Source organism: Aristolochia californica, unplaced genomic scaffold (assembly GCF_029961685.1).
Source record: "Aristolochia californica isolate CCGP_79_NKW_82.1479 unplaced genomic scaffold, dmAriCali1.0.hap1 SCAF_16, whole genome shotgun sequence".
Lineage (NCBI taxonomy): Eukaryota > Viridiplantae > Streptophyta > Magnoliopsida > Piperales > Aristolochiaceae > Aristolochia > Aristolochia californica.
Genome location: NW_027181837.1, coordinates 4709059 through 4730226, shown reverse-complemented (window position 1 = coordinate 4730226; position 21168 = coordinate 4709059). Strand labels below are relative to the sequence as shown.

At 37.6% G+C, this 21168-nt stretch overlaps 4 protein-coding genes across 4 annotated transcripts; 3 read left to right on the top strand and 1 right to left on the bottom strand.

Moving 5' to 3' along the window:
- The first annotated feature begins 1791 nt into the window (after positions 1 to 1791).
- LOC137953186 (small ribosomal subunit protein eS12-like) lies at positions 1792 to 4438 on the top strand. Its single transcript, XM_068800446.1, has 5 exons — positions 1792 to 1856; positions 1987 to 2037; positions 3540 to 3825; positions 4005 to 4070; positions 4184 to 4438. Exons 2-5 carry the CDS (start codon positions 2030 to 2032, stop codon positions 4241 to 4243), a joined length of 420 nt encoding a protein of 139 aa, XP_068656547.1. The 5' UTR covers positions 1792 to 1856; positions 1987 to 2029; the 3' UTR covers positions 4244 to 4438.
- Positions 4439 to 6000: 1562 nt separating this feature from the next.
- LOC137953082 (protein NPGR1-like) lies at positions 6001 to 10378 on the top strand. Its single transcript, XM_068800293.1, has 5 exons — positions 6001 to 7245; positions 7360 to 7618; positions 7767 to 8983; positions 9068 to 9215; positions 9796 to 10378. Exons 1-5 carry the CDS (start codon positions 7048 to 7050, stop codon positions 10104 to 10106), a joined length of 2133 nt encoding a protein of 710 aa, XP_068656394.1. The 5' UTR covers positions 6001 to 7047; the 3' UTR covers positions 10107 to 10378.
- A 2036-nt stretch (positions 10379 to 12414) lies between these two features.
- On the top strand, positions 12415 to 18486 carry LOC137953364 (pentatricopeptide repeat-containing protein At5g67570, chloroplastic). Its single transcript, XM_068800733.1, has 9 exons — positions 12415 to 13006; positions 13517 to 13708; positions 14667 to 14748; positions 15002 to 15193; positions 15276 to 15389; positions 16388 to 16481; positions 16572 to 16729; positions 16800 to 17216; positions 17391 to 18486. Exons 1-9 carry the CDS (start codon positions 12447 to 12449, stop codon positions 18168 to 18170), a joined length of 2589 nt encoding a protein of 862 aa, XP_068656834.1. The 5' UTR covers positions 12415 to 12446; the 3' UTR covers positions 18171 to 18486.
- Positions 18487 to 20035: 1549 nt separating this feature from the next.
- LOC137953983 (uncharacterized) lies at positions 20036 to 20901 on the bottom strand. The gene has a single exon (XM_068801558.1). The coding sequence runs from the start codon at positions 20895 to 20897 to the stop codon at positions 20139 to 20141; it is 759 nt and encodes a 252-aa protein (XP_068657659.1). The 5' UTR covers positions 20898 to 20901; the 3' UTR covers positions 20036 to 20138.
- Positions 20902 to 21168: the final 267 nt, after the last annotated feature.

Below are 21168 nucleotides of genomic sequence, written 5' to 3'. Positions count from 1 at the left end.
GTAGTGTGTCTGCATTGCTTTGAAGTGATTTTAACCAAAAAAATAAAAAAATTGAAGAAAGTACTTTGAGGAATTAAGGGTGTGAATAAAAAATAGTAGTTCTCATACTTAAAAAAGGAGTCACACAATGCAACTACTTATACTTCCAAATAAGGAGGCGCTTTTAGACCAATAGATGGATAAAAAGTGACCAGGCGCTTTTAGACCAATAGATGGAAAAAGAGTGACCAGGTTTTACTCAAGAGGAAGGTAAAAAAATGATTTCTATATGAACATGATGATTAAGGAAACTTAAAAAACCCTAATAAGAAAGTTTTGAAATGGAACATAATAATAGAAACTTTCTAAACATAAAATTTTCATACAAGGCAATTACTTTTTAACACAACTAGACCAATTTGGAAAGAAATATTCAAAAGATAGATTCTGGAATTAGGGAGGAGATTTAGGACACTAATATTTGGAATCTAGAATTAGTTTCGTCGTGAAGGAAACTAAACTCATATAAGGCAAGACTTATCTTAAGGAAACTGTTGTAATGTGAGATAAAAAAAAAAAAAAAAAACTTTTAAGGTAGGAAAGATACTCAAGTTGGTAAAATTTTGACTAGATTTTGAAAAAAAAAGGAAATTCAACCATCACTAGCAACTCAAAAAGTGAAGCAAAAAATTCGACTTAAATTCGGATCTTTGTATGCAACAGGTTACCACAATGACCTTTGATTCTTCCAATGTAGATATATCTCTCTAAAAATATCAAATTTAGAAACAATTTATTGGGTTAGAAAGTAGACTCACATAACTTTATTTTGAAATATAATTCTCAATAAAAACTCTCATTTATGTTGGTACAAACCATTCAGAAAATCGAGGCTTTCAACTACTACACAAAATTTTTCTGTTACTTGACCTTTGCTAGTTCAGATGTCAATTTCTCTTTTAAAAAAATCTGATTTCAATGATTATTTTTTAGTTGGAAACTATACACAATTTTTTTTTCCAATGACATATAATTTTCTATATGAAACATACAGTAAGAGAGTGAAAAATCTAATGAAAAACTAGAATTGGGAAAGAAGACTAAAGGAAAAAGGAGAAACACTTTTTTTTTTTCCTCCCTTTCTTCTCTATCCTTTTCTGTTTTTCCATCTCAGATCTTTGTCCACTCCGATACCATGTTTATTTCTACGGCCAACACATAAACCCAAGATATCTCAAGGGAAAGAGAGGAGAGAGAAACCCTAGCTCTTGAGAGAGGGGAGAGAAATAACAAGAAAAGAGAGAGAGGTGTATGGACGAATTTGAACTAAGAATAAAAAGTTTGAATACTAGAAAGGTGTATGAAGGTGTTTACAATGACTATAATACCCTTAAGGCTACATGTTTCAAAAGAAAAAGGACATAAAATATATACACCAGCTTGCATAATTACAATTCTATGTCATCTATGAAAATTGTCCTAATTTACTAGTTATATCACCTCTATACACGTGAGTGTCTCTTAACATGGTAGTAGAGAAGTAAGATTATTACTACATTTTGATTCGTCTTAAGACGCTTAAATTTTATACACATTATGTACTAAACTCTAATATCCTGTTTAACCTAATAATTAAATAATAAAAATAAAAAACTCAACGTATATATATCATCGTATTATTATTTCTAAAATCAAGACGTACGGTATCAGACCACGCCGGGCCGACCAGATCAAAGAGAACAACGAACGAGGGTAACACAGTAATTTCACTGGACAGCAGCCTTCCTAGGGTTTTTTCTCCTCGTCAACCTCTCTTTCCCCCTTCGCCTTTCTTTCCAAAGCGCGGAGGCTAGTGTTGTTACTGGCATCTCATCTAGGTAGCTACTTTGCCTGCAGTTCTGAGTGACTTCGACTAGAAATTTTCGATAATGGTGTTCATTTTCTTATCTAGGGCATAACCGGCTTCTATAACTTCCCTGTTCTGATTGTGGCTTTTTTTTGTTTCAGCTCCTGGGGAAAGGCCTTGAATCTAATTTAGTACGATCTCAACATGTCTGGGTATGTGTTTTCATTCCACTTTACAATTTTGAAGTGCTTCGTAATTGCAGCGACCTGACTTGTTATTCTTTTTTTTTTTTTGAGCTAATCTTCCTATTAGACTCGTTTTTTAGTCTACATATATTATTTTTTCCTGCTCATTAATTGGTGTGATGTGCTCCTGTTCATTTTCCGGTAGTTTTCTCACTTTGATTTTATTTTCTGTTTCTGTTATATTTTTTGTTACTGAGTTTGTGAAAATTCTTCTGCTTGTTTAGCAATGAGTTTTCATTTGGAGGAATCTCAATGAACGTTTTCTACTTCTTCTTTTTTCCCTGAAAGTAGTATTGTTGTACTTTTAGAAATTTAATAACTTTGTTGTATTTCTTGACTTGGGTCCTCTTACATGGATACTACCTTGTGAGGCGTATTTGCTGTTGGAAGCCTCTGTCGTTTATAAGATATATTTGCGGTTAATCTGGACAGTGTGGCCATTATTCGTCGCCCTTCTGTTAAACTGATTTCTTAAGCTTGAAAATAATTGCTGTTCAAATATTCTTGGCGTTTGTAGTAGTTATTGCTTCGCCCATTCTTTTGATTTTCTGAACTTGCGGTTTCTTAGTGTAGATTATGTTCAGAGATTTCATTAGTGCGTTATGGTGTATGGAAGTTGCCAACACCCGTGGGTATAGTGTTTCAAACTCCTATGAAGCAGAATTTTTTGAGGATATTTCAAGTTAACATTTCTGTAGCATCCTTTCTATCTTTGTTGTTGGAGGCAAAATTTCCTGTGAATTGACTGCAATTGGTCTTCCTACTTGTGGATGTTGGTCAGGGCATTTGGTTTCTCCAATCCAAGATCTTAGATCTTAGACAATCTGGACTTCTTAGATACAAGAGAGAGTTAATTGGATTTGATGACAAACCGTTTTTAAGATGACCAGGTTTCTTAATGTCATTACTAATTAAATGAAATTATTGAGAAAAATATAACTTTATGGGCCATAAAGTATCTAATTTCATAAAATTTCTATAGCATTATTGAATACCAGAAGCTGGGACCATTTTATCCTTAAACACACTGTTTATACACTTTTGGGCTGAAGCTAGGATTCTTTATTTTCTTATTAAGCCAACTGCCTATCAAACTTTGAACTTTTCTTAGCTTGAACTCTTAACTTTTCTTTGTGAATATTATCTGGTATTTTATTTTAAGGTGAACAGCAACTTCGATCTGTCACTCTAGTTTTCACATTTTGTCATGATTTATTATCTTGTAAAACAGAAAAAAAAGGTGACTTCTCTCCTGCCTGAACTCTTTGTCAAATTTTGCTTTAGACGTCAAATACCAGCAAATATAAGCTTTGATGTGATCATCTGAGATGAAAATTGTTCCTGTGTTGACTTGACTGAAGTGTATATTATTTGGTGAAATTGTCAGAGTGTGGTGGTTTTATTATTTTTTTGTAATGTGAGCAGGTTTTAGATGATTTCATGCTGATATTCTTATTCTTCTTTTCCAGGGAAGAGGTTGTTGCACCAGAAACATCTGCCCCCACTCTTGGGGAGCCAATGGACATAATGACTGCCTTGCAGCTTGTCCTGAAGAAATCCCTTGCCCATGATGGGCTTGCTCGGGGGCTCCATGAAGGTGCCAAGGTGATAGAGAAGCATGCAGCTCAGCTGTGTGTTCTAGCTGAGGATTGCAACCAGCCAGATTACGTCAAGCTGGTCAGGGCTCTTTGCGCTGACCACAATGTTAGCTTGATTGCAGTGCCAAGTGCAAAAACTCTTGGCGAGTGGGCTGGGGTTAGTAAAATTTTAAAAGATATTTCTACCTGGTTTTATGTTAATATTATTCTGTTTTCTATCTTTGTGCGTTTTCTTCCTTTCATGTCTAAAGGATGCCTCTTCATGTTATCTTTATCGTCTCTTTATATAGATTAGATAACATATGATATATGATTTTGTACAATCCTTTCTCGCAGCTCTGCAAGATTGATTCTGAAGGGAAGGCAAGGAAAGTAGTCGGGTGCTCTTGTGTTGTTGTCAAGGTAAGGAAAAAGCTAGATACTATCATCTTATTTTCTCAAAAAAAAAAAATTCCTTTTCATATTACCAGCTTAGTTTATTCATTTCTATGTTCTTTCTTACGTTGGTCTTGCAGGATTACGGCGAGGAATCAGAGGGCCTTCACATTGTGCAGGATTATGTGAAGTCCCATTAGATTGGAGTGATTTGTAGCTAATTTTTGTTATTTCTTCGAATTTTAAGGTTGTTCTAGTTAGACATCTGCGAAGGGATTTGAGGGTATACAAACCTGAGTGGTTGAGTTTTTGGTGTCTTAACATCTGTCCATGGAATCTTCAAAATGCTGGTTTATATCTGTTGATCAGTGGTGATGATGAATGAGTTTTAAATTTGACGGAGTATCTGCAATTTAATAGCTGATGCATTGAGCCCCTTAATAGCGAATTTGCACATTGCAACTTCTCTTATGCAAGACATCTTTACCTGAAATGGCGTCTGGTTGATTTCCGGATTCCATAATACTGAGATCTTCAACTTAAACGAAGCGAAAGGTGAGAAAGAGAAAAATAAACAGATGAGAGGATAAGGGTTGTGGAAGATATCCAAACCCTCCCTCCTTTAATAGCGTGACTCGTTGCCACCCCTATTTACAGAGATCCATCACCTTTCAGGTTAGATATTCACAATCAGTATACCTTCTTTATTTTTTCTCATCTTTTTTTTATCAAAGTGATAGAAAGAAAGCTCGTTTTATTATCTAATTTGAACTTTCTTATCATTAGCACAATTTATAACAAAAAAAATACATTTCAGATTGGAATTTCTTCATAATATACCTCTAAACGGGTATAGCAGTAAGCTAATCCCACCTTGTCTTACTTCACCAGAGATAATATGTATTCAAATTTTCAACTGAGATTGCCAGGAGATCTACTCTGCAACTCTTACTCAGTCAAAGGTCAAGTTAATCTTCTGTCAATGTCCTTGTATGAATTAAAGAAATTTGAATCTACTAGAGGTTGTACCAGAGTTAATAATAATGAAGAAAGAGAGAGAGAGAGAGAGCTGCATGCAGGTTCAATCATGGCATCTTGACTTCAGGGGATTCATACAGGGGAGAGTTGGACAAAGAGACTCCACATGTGAACATAATTCAGGTGTCTCTCCAATCCACTCTGTGTGCATGCATGATTCAATCTGGGTCTTGCCTGAAAATTTCAGCAACTACAGGAATAGATCATATTCAATTCAAACCTCCATTTTCAAATATTATAATAAGCTGCAATTATAGCAGGTTTAGACTCAGTGTTTTTTAGACACAGGTAGATCATGAGCTTTGACCTTGATATATAAAAACGAGTTTGGTAGTGACAGAGAATCCCTTGTTGAAATTTACGTTTTAAGTGAGATTCGTTAGGTAGTTCTTCCCCCTTCACAGTCACCCGTATCAAATACAAGAACGATTTGATACTCACTTAAAAAAGCCGAGTCAACTCACTCGTTTTGCTGTTGATCAGAGATGAAATAATTTAATGAACCATAGTGGACCCGCCAAATTGAATTATATTGATGGGTTACGGTTTGGTCGATTGCCCATGCTTCCATGTGAATGTCACAATCCTCGAGCACCCTCCCATCCCATATTTCAACATTTCTGAATTTCTCTCTGCAAGAATGTGCAGACGATTTCCTTTTCAGAAATCAAACGATGAGTCTACTGTTTTTATGTCTGAGGATTGTCAAAATGAACAGCAAAAGGTCGCTTGAAAAAGCTGCCGCCTCGACCTGCTTTTGTTTCAAACTTCCTACTCTGGAATCTGTGTTTCAAACTTCTCTTCCCTCTGCAACCTGCTTTTGATTTTTTATTTATTCTAAAATCTAAGCAAAGATTGTTTATTTCACTCTGGGTTCCGGGAAAAAATATTGTTTAAAATGGGAAAAAAAATTAAATAGTTGGTGGGAAGAGGAGCTGCCTCTCTCTGTAGTTCTGGAACTGGGGAGCAACCACCTGCAGGCTACAACTCGCAGTCACATCCCCTCTTAGACTGTAAAATGGAAAGGTTTAAGTCTGAAGAAGCAAGAAAATCCCATCATTGAGTGGAAACGAGGCCAGCGAACATTTCAAGAAACTCGCATCGTGTTTCCTGGTTGCATGGGTAAACTCCGGCTGTGTTCTTGTTTCTCTCGCCCCTAATCCGCTTGTCATCTCTCTGTCATTTGTGTCATTTTCCTCTGTACACAGCCTTTGTGTCTCAGTAATCCTTTTTCTCCAATCTCAAAAAGATCCCTTCTTTCTCTACTTTGTTTTCGGGTCACATAAGCGACTTTGCGTGTCTTAACCTGAATTTCCTCGTCTGGGAGGCTGTCGCTTCACTCATTGCTGCGTATCTTCTTCTGAGTGTTCATACTCGTAGACTCTTGAGTTGCGTTTATGTATTTATCTGGGATTTCATTAAATTTGCCATTTATTTTCTCTGGTGGATTTCATAGCTGCCTGGTGCTGTGCGTCTGAGGATTCGTTTAAGATGCTCTGCTAGACTTCAGAGGTGTAAGTTAATGCAGGAGTTTGTCTTATTCGGTGCGGTGGTGTGTGATGGAACTATTCGATGCTTTCGTTTGCTTTGAGATTTCTTTCAGCGGGATCTGTGATTGAGATGGAACTCGTGATTTTTTAGGAGAAAGTTGAGTTTAGCAGATTTTTTTTTGGTCTCATTTGTTGTTGAACTCGTTATGAACGAGTTTCTTCGATCTGCAATTTGAAACCGAAAGTTCGTCTATTAAGTTTGGCCGTTTTTCATCCCTACCTTTTTTTTCTTACGACCTTCGTATTTTCTTTTCTCCTGCGAGAGGACGATCTCTTGTTTCCAGTTTCATCTGGATTTTAATTAGTCGATTTTGTCTATCAAAAGGCAGATGAACCAATTGGAGGACTTACCATTGAAGTAATTACATTCTGTATCACTTGGCCTTAGCTTGGCATACTCGGTTTCCTTCAGAAGGATGGCATTGTTGTGTGCTTGCTCGGGCGAACAATTTAAATTCGAAGAAGTCCCACAATCACCAGAATCTCTGGCTACCAGGGATTTTTCTGCTAGCGGTTTGTCTTCAAGGACCGGAGATTGGGATTCAAGATTCGAGGATAACCAGGTTGAGGATGTCGAATCGACTCTAAAAGAAGCTCTGTCACTTAACTACGAGGTCAGCTTTCCTCTTGAAAAATCTCTCTCCCCCTTTCATACTCTCTGCGTAACTTGATTTAATGCTTCATCCCAGTTTTAGATACCTTTTTTCTCTCTCTCTCTCTCTCTCTAGGAAGCCCGAGCTCTCTTGGGTCGGTTGGAGTATCAGAGAGGGAATTTTGATGCAGCACTTCAAGTGTTTCATGGAATTGATATTCGGAATTTGACAACGAAGATGTGTAAGGCTATTGCGGAGAGGAAGCGTCAGAGGAAAGGGCGCTCTAAAGCTGACAAATTAGTCTTCCCCACCATGTCTATGCATTCTGTGAGTTTGCTTCTGGAAGCTATCTTACTCAAAGCTAAATCACTGGAGCAGCTTGGGCGAGCTAGAGGTATATGCCTTTCTTTTGCAGGTTTGATTCTTAGAGTTAAGAGCCTTACCTGTAATTTCTTAAGTATAATTTAGGAATTTTCTTTTATTCTGGGTACCAATTTTGAATTACCGAATCGTCTCCACTCTTGGAACTTTTTAATTTTCAGAGGCTGCAAAGGAATGTAAAATTATTCTTGACACTCTAGAATCTGCACTTCCAAATGGAATGCCTGAAGGCATCAGTTATGACTGCAAAATGCAAGAAATGTTTCACAAAGCACTGGAGTTGCTTCCAAGGCTGTGGAAACAAGCTGGTTGTTTGGAAGAAGCTATTGGTTCATATCGGAGAGCCCTTGTCAAGCCTTGGAATTTGGATCCACAGAGATTAGCAGCTATTCAGAAGGAGTTAGCTGCTCTTCTGCTTTATGGTGGTGTTGAAGCAAGCCTTCCACCTCAGTTTCAACTGTGGGGCTCATCCACCCCCAAGACTAACATAGAGGAAGCAATCTTGTTATTGTTTATACTCATGCGTAAGGTGGCTTCTCATCAAGTACCATGGGACCAAGAAATCCTGGACCATTTGACCTTTGCATTGTCGACATCAGGGCAGTTTGAAATTCTGGCCAATCATGTTGAACAGATACTTCCTGGGATTTATAATCGAAAGGAAAGATGGTATCTTCTTGCTCTTTGTTATAGTGCAATGGGTCAAAATGAGACAGCCATAAACCTTTTAAAGAAAGGTTTATCTCATTCTGAAGAAGAATCTGAACCACATTTCCCATCACTGCTTCTGGGAGCAAAACTCGGTTCAGAAAGTCCAGGACATGCACATGAGGGGATTAACTTTGCTCATAAGGCCATGGAATTCTCAAATTTTCAGCAAGGAAATCATTTTGTGGGTCACTTGTATCATCTGATTGGGATTTCTTATGGAAATTGTGCTAGATTATCTGTCTCTGATACAGAGAGGCTTTGGTTAGAAGAGCAGTCTTTGAAGTCACTGAACCATGCCTGCAAGATTGCAGGGGATAATCCAGAAGCAATATATGGTATTGGTTTAGAGAATCTGGTGCAGAGAAACCTGAATATGGCTTTGGAAAATGCAAAGTTATTTTCTGAAGTTGTGGGTGGGAGCTCAGTGAAAGGTTGGAAGTTGTTAGCTCTTACAGTTTCAGCAGAGCAATGTTTCCATGATGCTGAATCCATCATCGATCTTGCATTGGATGAATCAGGGAAAAGCGATCAGTTAGAACTTTTGAGGTTAAAGGGCTTACTCCAAACAGCTCAGGAACAACCGAAGGAAGCTATAGAGACTTATAGAATTCTACTCTCTTTAATACATTCACACCGGGGTTGCCAGAATGCGTGCTTTGACTCCGAGGTGTGTAATATTTGTAGCTCAATAAATTAGGTCAGTGATTTGGTGAAAAACTAGTTGTCATTACTAACCCATTCTTTCCAACAGGCATTTGCATGTAGGAAGATGGAAATGGAATCATGGCAGGATTTGGCCACTATTTACACAAAACTTGGGTCGTTCATTGATGCAACAGTTTGCCTGGATAAAGCAAAGGCGGTCGAGTTTTATTCGCCTCGGAGTTGGCATTTGACAGGTGTTGTGATTATCTTCAGAAACTGGACTAATATGAATTGAATAACTCTGTTATGCATTGACTTATACACTAATAGCAAAGTTATGGATTCTAAAATAAATTCACCTCATTGGGCAAGAGTTATGAAGCTGGAACTATGATAACAGACTTCTCCAGTTAAGGCTATTGTTTAGCAATCTAACTGCATGCTATGAATTATTTATTTGAGGAACCACCTAATTATCATCCTCCAAGCCCCTTGCATTTTAGTTCTTTTTGTACAATCAAACGGGTTACTAATAGGTTGGCACTAGGTTTCTTTTCTGAAATGTTTTAACTTATTTGAAGATCTTTGGGGATTCATCCCTTTTCTGTCATATGGTTTCAAACTGGCTTTTCTTTGTGAAGCAAGTGAGGGAAAAGAAACTCAAACTTGTAGCTGTTCTTGCAAAAGTGTCTTAAGAACTTCTCTGCGTCTTTGGTTGACATACTTGTTGGTAAACAAGACTGCAAGTTGAATAAGGATATTAGCTTTTAGTTAATTGTAAGCTTTTCTGTTCATTTTTTTATGGCAACTAAACTTGTTTTACACCTTTTACAGGAAGACTGCTGGAAGCTCAGTCCTTGTACAAGGAGGCACTCATGGCATTCTCGGTCTCTTTATCAATCGAACCTGATTATGTTCCAAGCATGGTTTCAACTGCAGCATTGCTACGGAAATATGGGGGCAAATCACTTCCAATAGCCAGAAGCTTTCTGATGAATGCGTTACGATTGAAACCGAGGAGCCATGATGCATGGGCGAACCTGGGGCTCGTGTTGAAGATGGAAGGATCATTACAACAAGCTGCAGATTGTTTCCAGGCTGCGTTTGAACTAAAACAGTCATGTCCTGTAGATGAATTCGTGTGAAAGAGTCTAATGCTTATGGCCATTACTCGTTACCCACCCATTGAAAGGGATAAGGCTTCTCCCTCTTCTTCGAATGCTCTCCTTGCTTCTTCACAAAAACTCCCGTAAAAACATCGAAGTTCTTCCTGTATCTGGAATTGGATCGCAAGCATCAGACCCTCAGAGGGATAAACTCACAAATGAGATTTTTCGATCTATTTATCTTCAATAACTGTTGATTTAAAAAACATCTACCAATATCTTAAATGTATTTTTTTATTAGATAATTTTGAAATGGCTCTTCTAAATGCAGTATTTACAAGTATGGTTATAAGTTTAAATTTGGCCTTATATTTCAAATTTATTTCCCATCTAATTCCCCTTGTGTGTTCATTGAACTATTTTCCTCATTTTTTAATATTTTTAAATAATAATTTAATATTAAATTATGTAAGATTTCATTAATTATATATAAATTTTAGCTAATATTAGTTCTAGTGTGACCATAGATAATGATTTAACTCCACCACATTCTTGTTCTCCTAAAACTACTTATGCAAGCCTAGATGAAAGTACCCCGAATGAAGAAGAAGTGATTCTTATCCAAAGTACAAAAAGATAAAAAAAATCTCTATGTGGTTAGAATTCAAAGAAATCTCACTTCTAGACGGTACAACAAAGGCTTAATGTATTTATTGTAAAACTAATTTGGGTATTAATAGTAGTGAAGTGTCCTTATGTGCCGACATTTGAAACTATTTTATATTTTAGAAGCAAATATGATCTAACTAGAATGAAAGTAATATTTGTTCATTAGATTCTACTCGTACCCGACGCCATATAGTCCAAAATGAACCAGAATGAATTACTCCCGCATTACTTAGTTTATTAGATTAAGTTGTTAGTGTAGAATGAATTCTATTTCTTTTGAATCACATCAGGTAATTGAATCAGGTAAAAATTGATTCAGACCTATTTTGGGATTCATTAACATGAATTGCGCTTCCCGCGTTGCCCCCACCTCCCCCGCAAAAAAATTTCCTCCCCCAAATTTTTTTCTCTTCTCCCTCTCGACCTTTGTCGCAGAGCACGGGAGGCTGAGAGGCTCTGCGACTCTTCTCCTTCTCGGCGTACCATCAAAGCGCCTCCTTCGTCGTCGTTGCCCGCTGGCTTGCCGTAGTCTCCTACCATTATTGGTGATGACGTGTGCCGTGAGGAAGACGAAGTTTAATTTTTCCTAAGTTAAAAAAAATTAAACCAGCGTCATAAATATAATAATCTATATTTTTTATTTATAAAATAATTATTTTTATTTATTCAATATATTTATTTTATAATTACTGTATTAAATTAGTGATTTAATAGTCATAATTAAAATATTATTAAAATAAATATTTGATAAATTATTTTGGTTTAATTATCCCATTGCTATAATTAATTAACCAAATGGTTTTAAATTTTGTGACAATATATTATTAATTAATAATACATAAAAATATATATTATGTTATTGATAAAATAATATATATATATATATATATATATTTATTTATTATATTAGTTTTTATTAGTGTATTAAATTAGTGGTTTTAATGTTAAAATATATCTTATGTTATTAAAAAATAATTTATTTATTTATTATATTCACTTATGTTATTTTCTACTTTTATTTATATTTTTAATAATTTATTCTAGTCACACGTAATTATTGTATTAATTTATAATAAACTATAATCATTAAGTAATATAATATAATTTTTCATTAATTAGGCTATTAATATATTTTAATACTACATGTTAAATTACTTATAAGTGTAGTAACCATGTTTATTTTGGTTAATTATTTGTTTAGGTATATGTTCTATTTAAGTATATTATAAAAGGTTACTCATTCTCTTGTTTATATCATACTTTTTATTTGGGGGTACTAACTTGAAATCTATTTTTCAGTGTATTTGAACTTGTTTACACTAATACCTAATGATGAGGTGAAGTTGAATCAATTCATTTAAGATGAATTAAAATTCTTCACTTCATTTCAAGTTCATTGTGGACTAACCCCAATAGCTAATAGGGTTGAAGTTTGAAGTGGGCCGAAAGGCGACCCCATCTTTTTCATTGGTCGAAACGGATTGCCGGGTCTGGTTCGGACGGGTTTGATTTTAATTGGCTGGTTCAACTTTTAGCGCGAACGTTATCCCAATAATATGAATTTTACTCGTGAAAAGTACAAGTGGACTTAAAACCCTAGCAGATTAATACGCGCTGACTAAGCACAGGCGGATTGCGTCTGGAACACGAGCTCCATATCATTTGAAAGAAGGAAACGTCGCTGCAACTCTGCTTCACTCTCCTCCCGCCATGGACGCCACTCTCTGCTCTCAAGTTCCTTCAATTCCATCGACCGAGACAATAAAACGCAGACTCCTTAAGAAAGGGGCAATCCCCACGCCGAAAATCCTTCGGACACTGCAGAAAAAGGAAACTCAGAAATCCCTACGAAGGTCGAAGCGCCTCGCTGAGAAAACACTGGAGAAGCCTCCATCGGAATCACAGAAGCAAGAAATGGAAGCTGAAGATCAGTATCGGACCATAGCTCGTGAGTATAGAACTTTTAGGAAGATGTTGAGGGTGAAGAATGGGGACATGACCGTTCGTAAACCATGGGAAAGAGAAATGAGTGTTGATTTGCGCGAGTTCGCCAGAGAGAGGATGGAATATGGAGGGGAGAAACTGAGGAAAGAGAGTTTAGATGAGTTGAAGAAGATGATGGCCGAGCGTAGTAGGCAGGCGGCTCTTTTGCTTTTGGAAGACGAATTTGAGGAGGACAGCCCCGGGGAAGTCGAGGGAAAAGAGGCGCTTAGTTTTAAGTATAAGAAGCCTCTCATGGAATCGGATGCAATTCGGCTTCTCATTAAAAGGTAGCATTGCCTGCGAACGACTATCCTTTCACGTTTATCCGTTCCATAGTTCCTTCAACCTTCTCACTGATTTTGCTTTTTGCTTCCTTTTCGTGGTTTTGGTTCTGTTAAATTTTTTATTTTAGTTCTTGTGGATCTTTCTGGGTTTCATTTCACATACGAAAATGTTATAGGCTTTCATTTTGACAAGTTTCACATGCACATTCGGACGAGATATCATAAGCTGGATTTGTGTCACTAGCACATTTAATAATAAATGTTACGAATGGAAATCCGCCGGCTACAATTGGGTAGTTATGTTCAGAATTTGGAAAACTGCAGGCTGCAATTGCCTTGTAAACTCAGAAAATATGCTGCTGGTCTCAGGATGTCTTATCTTCTTTTAATGAATAAATCTCAGATTGGCTCTTTGGTTAATCCTTTCTTTTTCTTTTTATTTTGTTTTCACCTGTTATATTCATTCTTATTCCTGTCAAAATTTAAGCTTTTACATGTAAATTCATTGAACAGGATAACTGCTACAAACCTTAGTTCCCAGGACTGGAAGTTCTGTCGATTGATGAAACACCCAGGTTTTATCTATACAGAACACAATCTTCTTAAATTAGTTGAGGAGCTTGGGGAACTTGGCCATTGGAGGCATTCCATGTCAGTTGTGGAATGGGTTTACAATTGTAAGGATTACATGCATTACAAAAGTAGGTAAGTTGATCTCTCTCTATTCTCTTCTCTTGTATCCCTCAAAATTTGTTTTTTATATGTCTTACATGCATAGAAACTGTATGGAATGCCTGCTGGAGTGAAAGCATCTTTTTCAATTACAAGCATTGATATAACCTTATGCATCAAATGGTGGGAAACAGGTGTTCTAAAAAAAGTGAGTCCAGATCCATCCCAAAATGAATACTTGGAGTTAAGAGGTTTTTTTCCCATTGAATAGTAATAGAATTTTTCTTGATATTCACCTATGTGAGATTGTTCCTACTAATGGATATGATGCAGGAGAAGGTCTTGAATAGATGAGGTTTTGATGTATTATGACTTGAACATGGAGCTAGGCAAAATAAGTTCTTAGGAATTTGGATGCAAAGTTTTTAGGAACTAGATGGTTTGGTTGAATGAAAGGTTTAGGGACTAAGCTAGGGGTCTTATATAATAATAAGAGGTCACAAGGGATTTATCAGAGTATTGAGTTTTTTTTAAGCTCAGATGCCATGCTGTCATTGTAAGAATATAGAATTGGTACTGTGAAAGATCTCTGTTAAAAATAAACAGGAGAAGTCTTGCCTCAAATTATTTAAAATATGAATTACAAATACCCTAGCCCTTGGTTTGAAGGAGTAGCAGGACTTCAAGTGTCATACTAGGATGCAGCATTTTCACTGTCCTTGTCAGTGACTAGGGCAAATGTGTATGGAGCAGTTTCAGACCTGTTCAAGTGGTAGGACATACAACTCAACTTTTCTCGTGAAAATTCAATTTGAAGAGGCCTGTTGTGTGAAACTCATATGTAGTTTAGTCGTAAGCAATTTCTATTTATGCTATGTAGTTGGTGGTGGAGTCAAATCTGCTGTCTCAGTGGATCTCTCACAGTCAGATGTCTGTTGGTGTTAAGAGTTTTCAACTTTTTAGTGCTTTCTTTTGTTTGCTTCTAATGCAGATATGTCTATACAAAACTCCTAGCAGTTCTTGGGAAGGCAAGGAGACCTAGTGAAGCTCTGCATATTTTCAATCACATGCGGGTGAGGCTCTTATTTTTCATAGTTCTACTTGTTCAATATGTGTCAGGTAACTGCGGGTTAATTTTCAAGATCTACTTAGTTCTAACTTGTTCTAATTCCTAGAGTGAGTGTGCAGCATGACAAAATCTATTGGGTTAGTTGAGCAGAATTGAAAATTCAGTTGGTGACTTTGATCATGTTTCTGTGGGTGTGGGAATCTTGAAGCTTTGGAAGATTTTTTTTTGTGTTTCTTAACTTCTTCAAAAAATTTCAGGAAGACTGTCACATATATCCTGACATGCCTGCATACCGTAGCATTGCTGTTACATTAGGTCAGGCAGGTCTTGTCAATGAACTTTGGAACATTATTGAATGCATGAGGCGGAAGCCCACTGCTAAAACTAAAAATCTACACCGTAGGAACTGGGATCCCTGCTTGGAACCGGATATTGTCATCTTCAATGCTGTAAGTGGATTTAAACTGAGTTTTTGTTTATTTTGTTCACTTTGTTTTATTATTGAGAGGTTTTCTTCTGAAATTTTGGCAGCTGCTGAATGCTTGTGTCTCATCTCGGCAATGGAAAGGAGTGTCTTGGGTTTTCAGGCAGATGAGGCAAAATGGCATCAGACCTACTGTTGCTTCATATGGACTTGCTATGGAGGTAAGGCATATCTTCATTTCCTGCTCATCCTCCATATGAGGTTAGGCTATATCAGTGATATGAGGGCCATGGTTATTGAAATTTAAGAATGTTTGAACTTCCTGCATACAACTTTATTATAACTGTTCCTTTCCTTTTAAACCATAAAGTTTTAAGACTGAAGTCCTGAAACTTGGATTTCAAGTAGGTAGTATATTTTTAGGCCTTATGAGTGTGTACCTGGAATTTTGAATGTTCCATCTTGGAGTCTTAGGATCTGTGTCTTGATCTTGTTACACAGGGCAGGACATCTGGACTGTGCCTGTCCAAATCTATCAACTAGTAAGTTAGTAATCGTCAACATTATTATGGGAGTCCTAACAGCTGCAGGCTCAATTATGTGAATTCTCCATTCAACTCTATCATTTTGTGCTTGAAAGTTTGACCTTTTAAATAATTATAAATTAGTAATGCATCTCTTTTCTGTTGCTTTTAAGATTTATATAGAATACATGTATAAAATATTTATTACTTAGTCAAAAAATGAACAGACTGCAGGTACATGTCATGATCATCATCATCCCCAATAGTTTGGCTTCAATATATGATAATTTGTATACGACCAATACAGATTTGGTTTTATTAGTAGCAAACCAAAATTCTAGGTGGAGTGAAAACATATAATGTCATTTTTAATCACCCGTAAACAGCATATCAATATACATTCAAAAATATTTATATTGGGGTAATGTGAAATGGTCCAGTCAAATAAAAATGCTATACCTAACATGTCTGGGGAAAATAGGTTTTTACTGGATCATCCAAAACCTGGCTCGTGTCCATAGAAATCTAAATCGTAAACAAGGTATGTCCCGTGAGAGGATAAGACGGGTGTTTTAGGGGCAGTCTGTCTGTGAGCAGGACCAAAATTTTCTTTCTTAATTTTATCCGTGGATAGAGTATATTTTGTCCTCAGAATATACTTGGACTGTAGTCTTACAGGAGGTGCTTCTTGTAAGGTGATGCTGAAATCAAAAAAATATGACCTTGTCTACAAGCTCTTTGAGAAAACTAGAGGCAGTGGACTGGCTCCAAATGCCCTCACATTCAAAAGTACTATTTATTAAGCCATTATCATTTTCTTCTAACAGTTCTATTCTATTTTATGAGGTCTGTGATCTCTTAAAGTTTTACACTGTGCAGTTCTTGTGAGGGCATTTTGGGAAGAAGGTAAGGTCAATGATGCTGTTGAAGCAGTCAGAGAAATGGAACAGAGGGGTGTGGTTGGGATAGCTAGTGTATATTATGAACTGGCATGCTGCCTCTGCTACCACGGAAGATGGCAAGAAGCTATGCGTGAGGTGACTACCTGAAAGTTGATTCTTGTCAGAACCTGTATATTTCACATTTACATGTTTTATATGCATGCAGGTTGTGAAGCTAAAAAAGCTCCCTTTCACTAAACCATTGGAGGTGACTTTTACAGGCATGATTCTATCATGCATGGATGGTGGGCACATTCATGACTGTTTATCTGTTTTTGAACAAATGAAAATTCACTGTTCACCAAACGTTGGTACCATTAATGTCATGTTGAAAGTTTATGGCCAAAATGATATGTTTGCTCGAGCCAAAGAATTGTTTGAAGGGATTAGGAACATAAGCACAGGAGAAGAGACCTTCCTTGGTCCAGATGCATATTCATACAATGCAATGCTTGAGGCTTCTGCCAGTGCTCATCAATGGGAATACTTTGAGCATGTGTACAAAGAGATGGTTCTACATGATCACCACTTGGATCAGAAGAGACATGCTTCGATGCTTGTAGAAGCCTCTAAAGCTGGGAAGGTGAGTGTTTCAAAGTTGTCTGAATTTCTAGGTTGCAGCATGTTCCCAAGTTTTGAAGCATTTGATAGTGCTTCTTCATAGTGATTACCTGCAAACTTTTAACTGCTCTTCTAATATATGTGGACCATCCACAGTTGGAAAACTAATGTTGCTGTTATATTTCCTTATCTGCAGTGGCATTTGTTGGATCATGCCTTTGATTTGATACTGGAAGCTGGAGAGATTCCTTACAAATCGATTTTCTTCGAAATGATCTGCCACAATATATCTCAAGATAATAGTGAACGACTTGTTACCCTCCTCAATTGCATGGGTCATGCCTCACTACATGTCAGTGAAAAACAGTGGACCAGCCTCTTCAATATGAATAAAGATCGAGTGAGCCACAACAAACTACAGAAACTTTTGGGAGTTCTTGGTGACAGTGAAGTTATGACAGAAGAAATCAGCATTTCTAACTTGTTGAAATCACTCCGTTACATTTGTGGGTTGCCATCAGTCATGGATTCCACTCACAGCGATATGCTCCTGCCAGAGCCAACCGTAAGTGACAGTGATGGGTACGTGAATGATAACACCGACGAAAGTGATGTGGATGTTCATGGGGATACATGTTCAATTTATGACACTGAGGGCCACCAATCGGATATTTTTTCTCTGCATTGGGGTGATGAGGGTGATGGAGACAAATTTGATGTGAGAGCTGATAACTCAGTGGCTTTTCTTAATAATAGAGACCAGGGAACTTGTTCTGATGATTATTTAGGCAACAGCGACAATGAGCAGATAGGATCAGGTTCCACCATAGTCAAACCTACGTTGGAATCTACTGACATAATCTTCAGTTTGCTGAATTCCCATGATTATGGTTCTGAGGAGTCTACGCTGCCATCTGCCTCTGAGATTCTCAAGGCTTGGCAAGAAAACAGGAATAAGGATGGGATTTTCCTCTGAATGCAAGTATCTCTGTTCATCTCCCTTCTCAGTGAAAAGTAAACCACTTCATTCCATCTTATCCCAAGAATGTAGAGCAGAGTTTGGCACCTGTTCATGCAGGCTGGGACTTTGTGTCGAATTCTGTGTTACAACCAAATGTTTTCAGAAGAATGTTCATAAAATAGTGTGATACAGTTATTGTATTTATGGAAAGATGGTTGAGCAGAAATATAAGATACATATCCTCAACTGGAAATCCATACTAATCAGTCTTGTCTTTGGATAAGATATGTAACATCTCAATATAGTTGCAACCATGTACATATCGAAGTATTTGCTGCAAATAAACGAATTGGACTTGACGTTTTCCATCTTGAACAATCCCTCATCTTGAATGGTCCAGTCTTTAACAAAGAAGGTAAAAATTGAAGAAAGCTAATCAATCAGGATAATCAACTGTTGTGAGAAACCAAGTGGTTGAAGAAAGAAAATACATTCATATTTGCTCTATCATGTAGGATAAAAGAGAGCAATTTTTTTTGTACTGCAAGTATAGACAAAAGATGTACACTTTGACACAGTTCAGCATATCCCACCACCCCAAAAGGTCCAAACTGGTTTAAGTTTAACTGCACGGCTTCAAGTCTTGGAAGCTTCACCTCATTTGCCGCTGCATCCAAACATTTTATCAACAGGAATACAATTTATAACCTAATTCAGTAACCACGTTCAGCACTTGTCAATTCAGTAGAATAGCCAAATAAATTTAATGCGATGAAAGAATTACCTTAAGAACAGGTTCACCTTGGCTTGGAGCTTTCGATTGCTTTGCAGCAGCTGCTATCTGGGCGCGAGCAGCTCTACGTGCAACAGACTTCTCAAATTCTTTTTGCCTGCATTTGTTTCACTATTGAGACTAGCAATTTCATCTTTCTTATGACAAGTTGAACAGATGACAGGCTAGAAGTAGATAGAATCATTCAGTTCTTGGTGCCCAGTTTCACGAGACGAGAGCACTGCCCAGGCATCAGGAATTAAGACAATTCACCATTTGTGTCACTCACCTTTCTGAGTTGGAGCTTGAGAACAGTAGTGTACTCCTCACTAATTCCACTCTTTCCACAAAACAAACAGATCACTCAGAGCAACATAAAGCTTCTTCTTCCTTATCGAATTCTCCTGTTTGCACGAACCAGCTCCAATATATCTAAATTTCGATGGCCTAAGTAATGTTTTAGACAGCTTGTTTATCTCGAATTAGACAAATCTTAATCCAGCAAAGCAAATAATTTGCATGCAACAGCAAAAAACAAAAAAATCTACATTCATATCGAATATAGATGACGGATTACGCATTTAATCAAATCCGGGAAACGAGTATGCTAACAGTAGTATACATGAAAGATAACTGAAGTAAGAAGCAGGGGTTGACCTCCTCTGGGCAGCTTTCGTACGAGCTTCCTCGGATGCCAATCGCTCTTCTTCTCTTCTCTGCTTCTTGGCTTCTCCGCCAAAGCAGGCGAAGCACGACGCCATTCCACCTCTTCCGAGCAGCTGCCTTACCCTCTCCTTCTCCCTCTCGATTTCGATTACGCACTTTCATACGCCAAGTTTTGCGGATTAAGGTACTCTGAAAAGTACTTTCAAGCTGCCCTAGTTAATTAGGAATTTGAAATAGTATATTTTTGGATGTGAGATCATTTCTGAAATATCAAGTCATGCAATTTATTACATTTGATGACATCGAGGAAGAGTAGAGTTTAATTGAATGAAACAGCAGGTTATGTTCTTTCCCTTCAATCAAGATTTGATGATTTTTCTTGTTTTCAATCTAAGCATCCACTCTATTTACATTATTGAACACAGATCAAGAGATGGGTTTTTCCAATCTGGCTCGATTAACAAATGTACATCTATGAACACAAATTTGACCCAAGAAATAAATTAGAAAAAAGAAGATCAAAAACAGAAGAAAAAAAAAGGAGTTCATCTTCCATTGACATGGGATCTGGGTGAAGAAGATTTGGATTGAGCAGTTCTGGAGTCGCCTGCGAGCTTCTGCCCACTCATCCTTCTTCCGTAATCCTTCTTCAGGGACTTTCTGAAATCCTCATTCTCCCCTTTCAAAATGGGCACGGTGTACCACCAAACTGAAGTGCAGATGATGGCGAAGGAGCGCCCAAACATGGCCAAACAGAGCAGAATCAGTATCAAAATCAGAGGCCAGCAATAAGCAGACCTCCATCTCGTTATACCCATCCCACCCTGTTTCAGTCTCCATGAGAAGCACTTCTTCATTTTTTTGTGATCTGACGCTGCTGTCGTCGTCGTCGTCGTCATCGTCAGTGGGGCAGCAGCTTCATTCTTGTCTGAAAACCCATTAACAGATTTCTGGGTAGCTTCTGAATTTGATAGAAAACGAGCTGAAGCCGATCGAACTTGGGTTCTGGGTTTGGCAGGTCCAGTACTCTTCTTCTCCTCTTTCGGGTGCCTCAGCTTCACGACGATGGGGACCCAATCCTCCGATTTCGAGTAGACGAACCTCACCAGGGGGACTTCATGGGGACCCATCTGAGACATGATCTTCTCTCGTCTGTTTTCGAGCTCCGCCAGAACGATCGAAAACTTGTCGAGGCCCCGATTGGAGTACGGGTTGTGGTTCCCTTTCTTCCTTGACCTCCTTGGAGCTTCAGGCGACCAGGGACCTTCGTCTACATGAGAAAAGCTTCGACTTCCACACAACATAACTGGATTTTGAGCAGCAGAAAAGAGATGGGTCTTCGAATATGTGGACGATTTTAGCAGATTAAGAAGCTTATAAAGGGGTTTACCTCACATGACCTGATCAAAAGGATGGTTTTAGTCAAAGTCGGGAGAGAGACAGCTGGGGAACCAATCCAACAAGAGAAGCTTCCATTGATCATGTTATACACGCTTTGACTTGTCTTCTCTATTCATAACTTTCTCTCTCTGCATCAACGTGGAGAAGAGGCTGCAACTCCTTAGTTTGAACCGG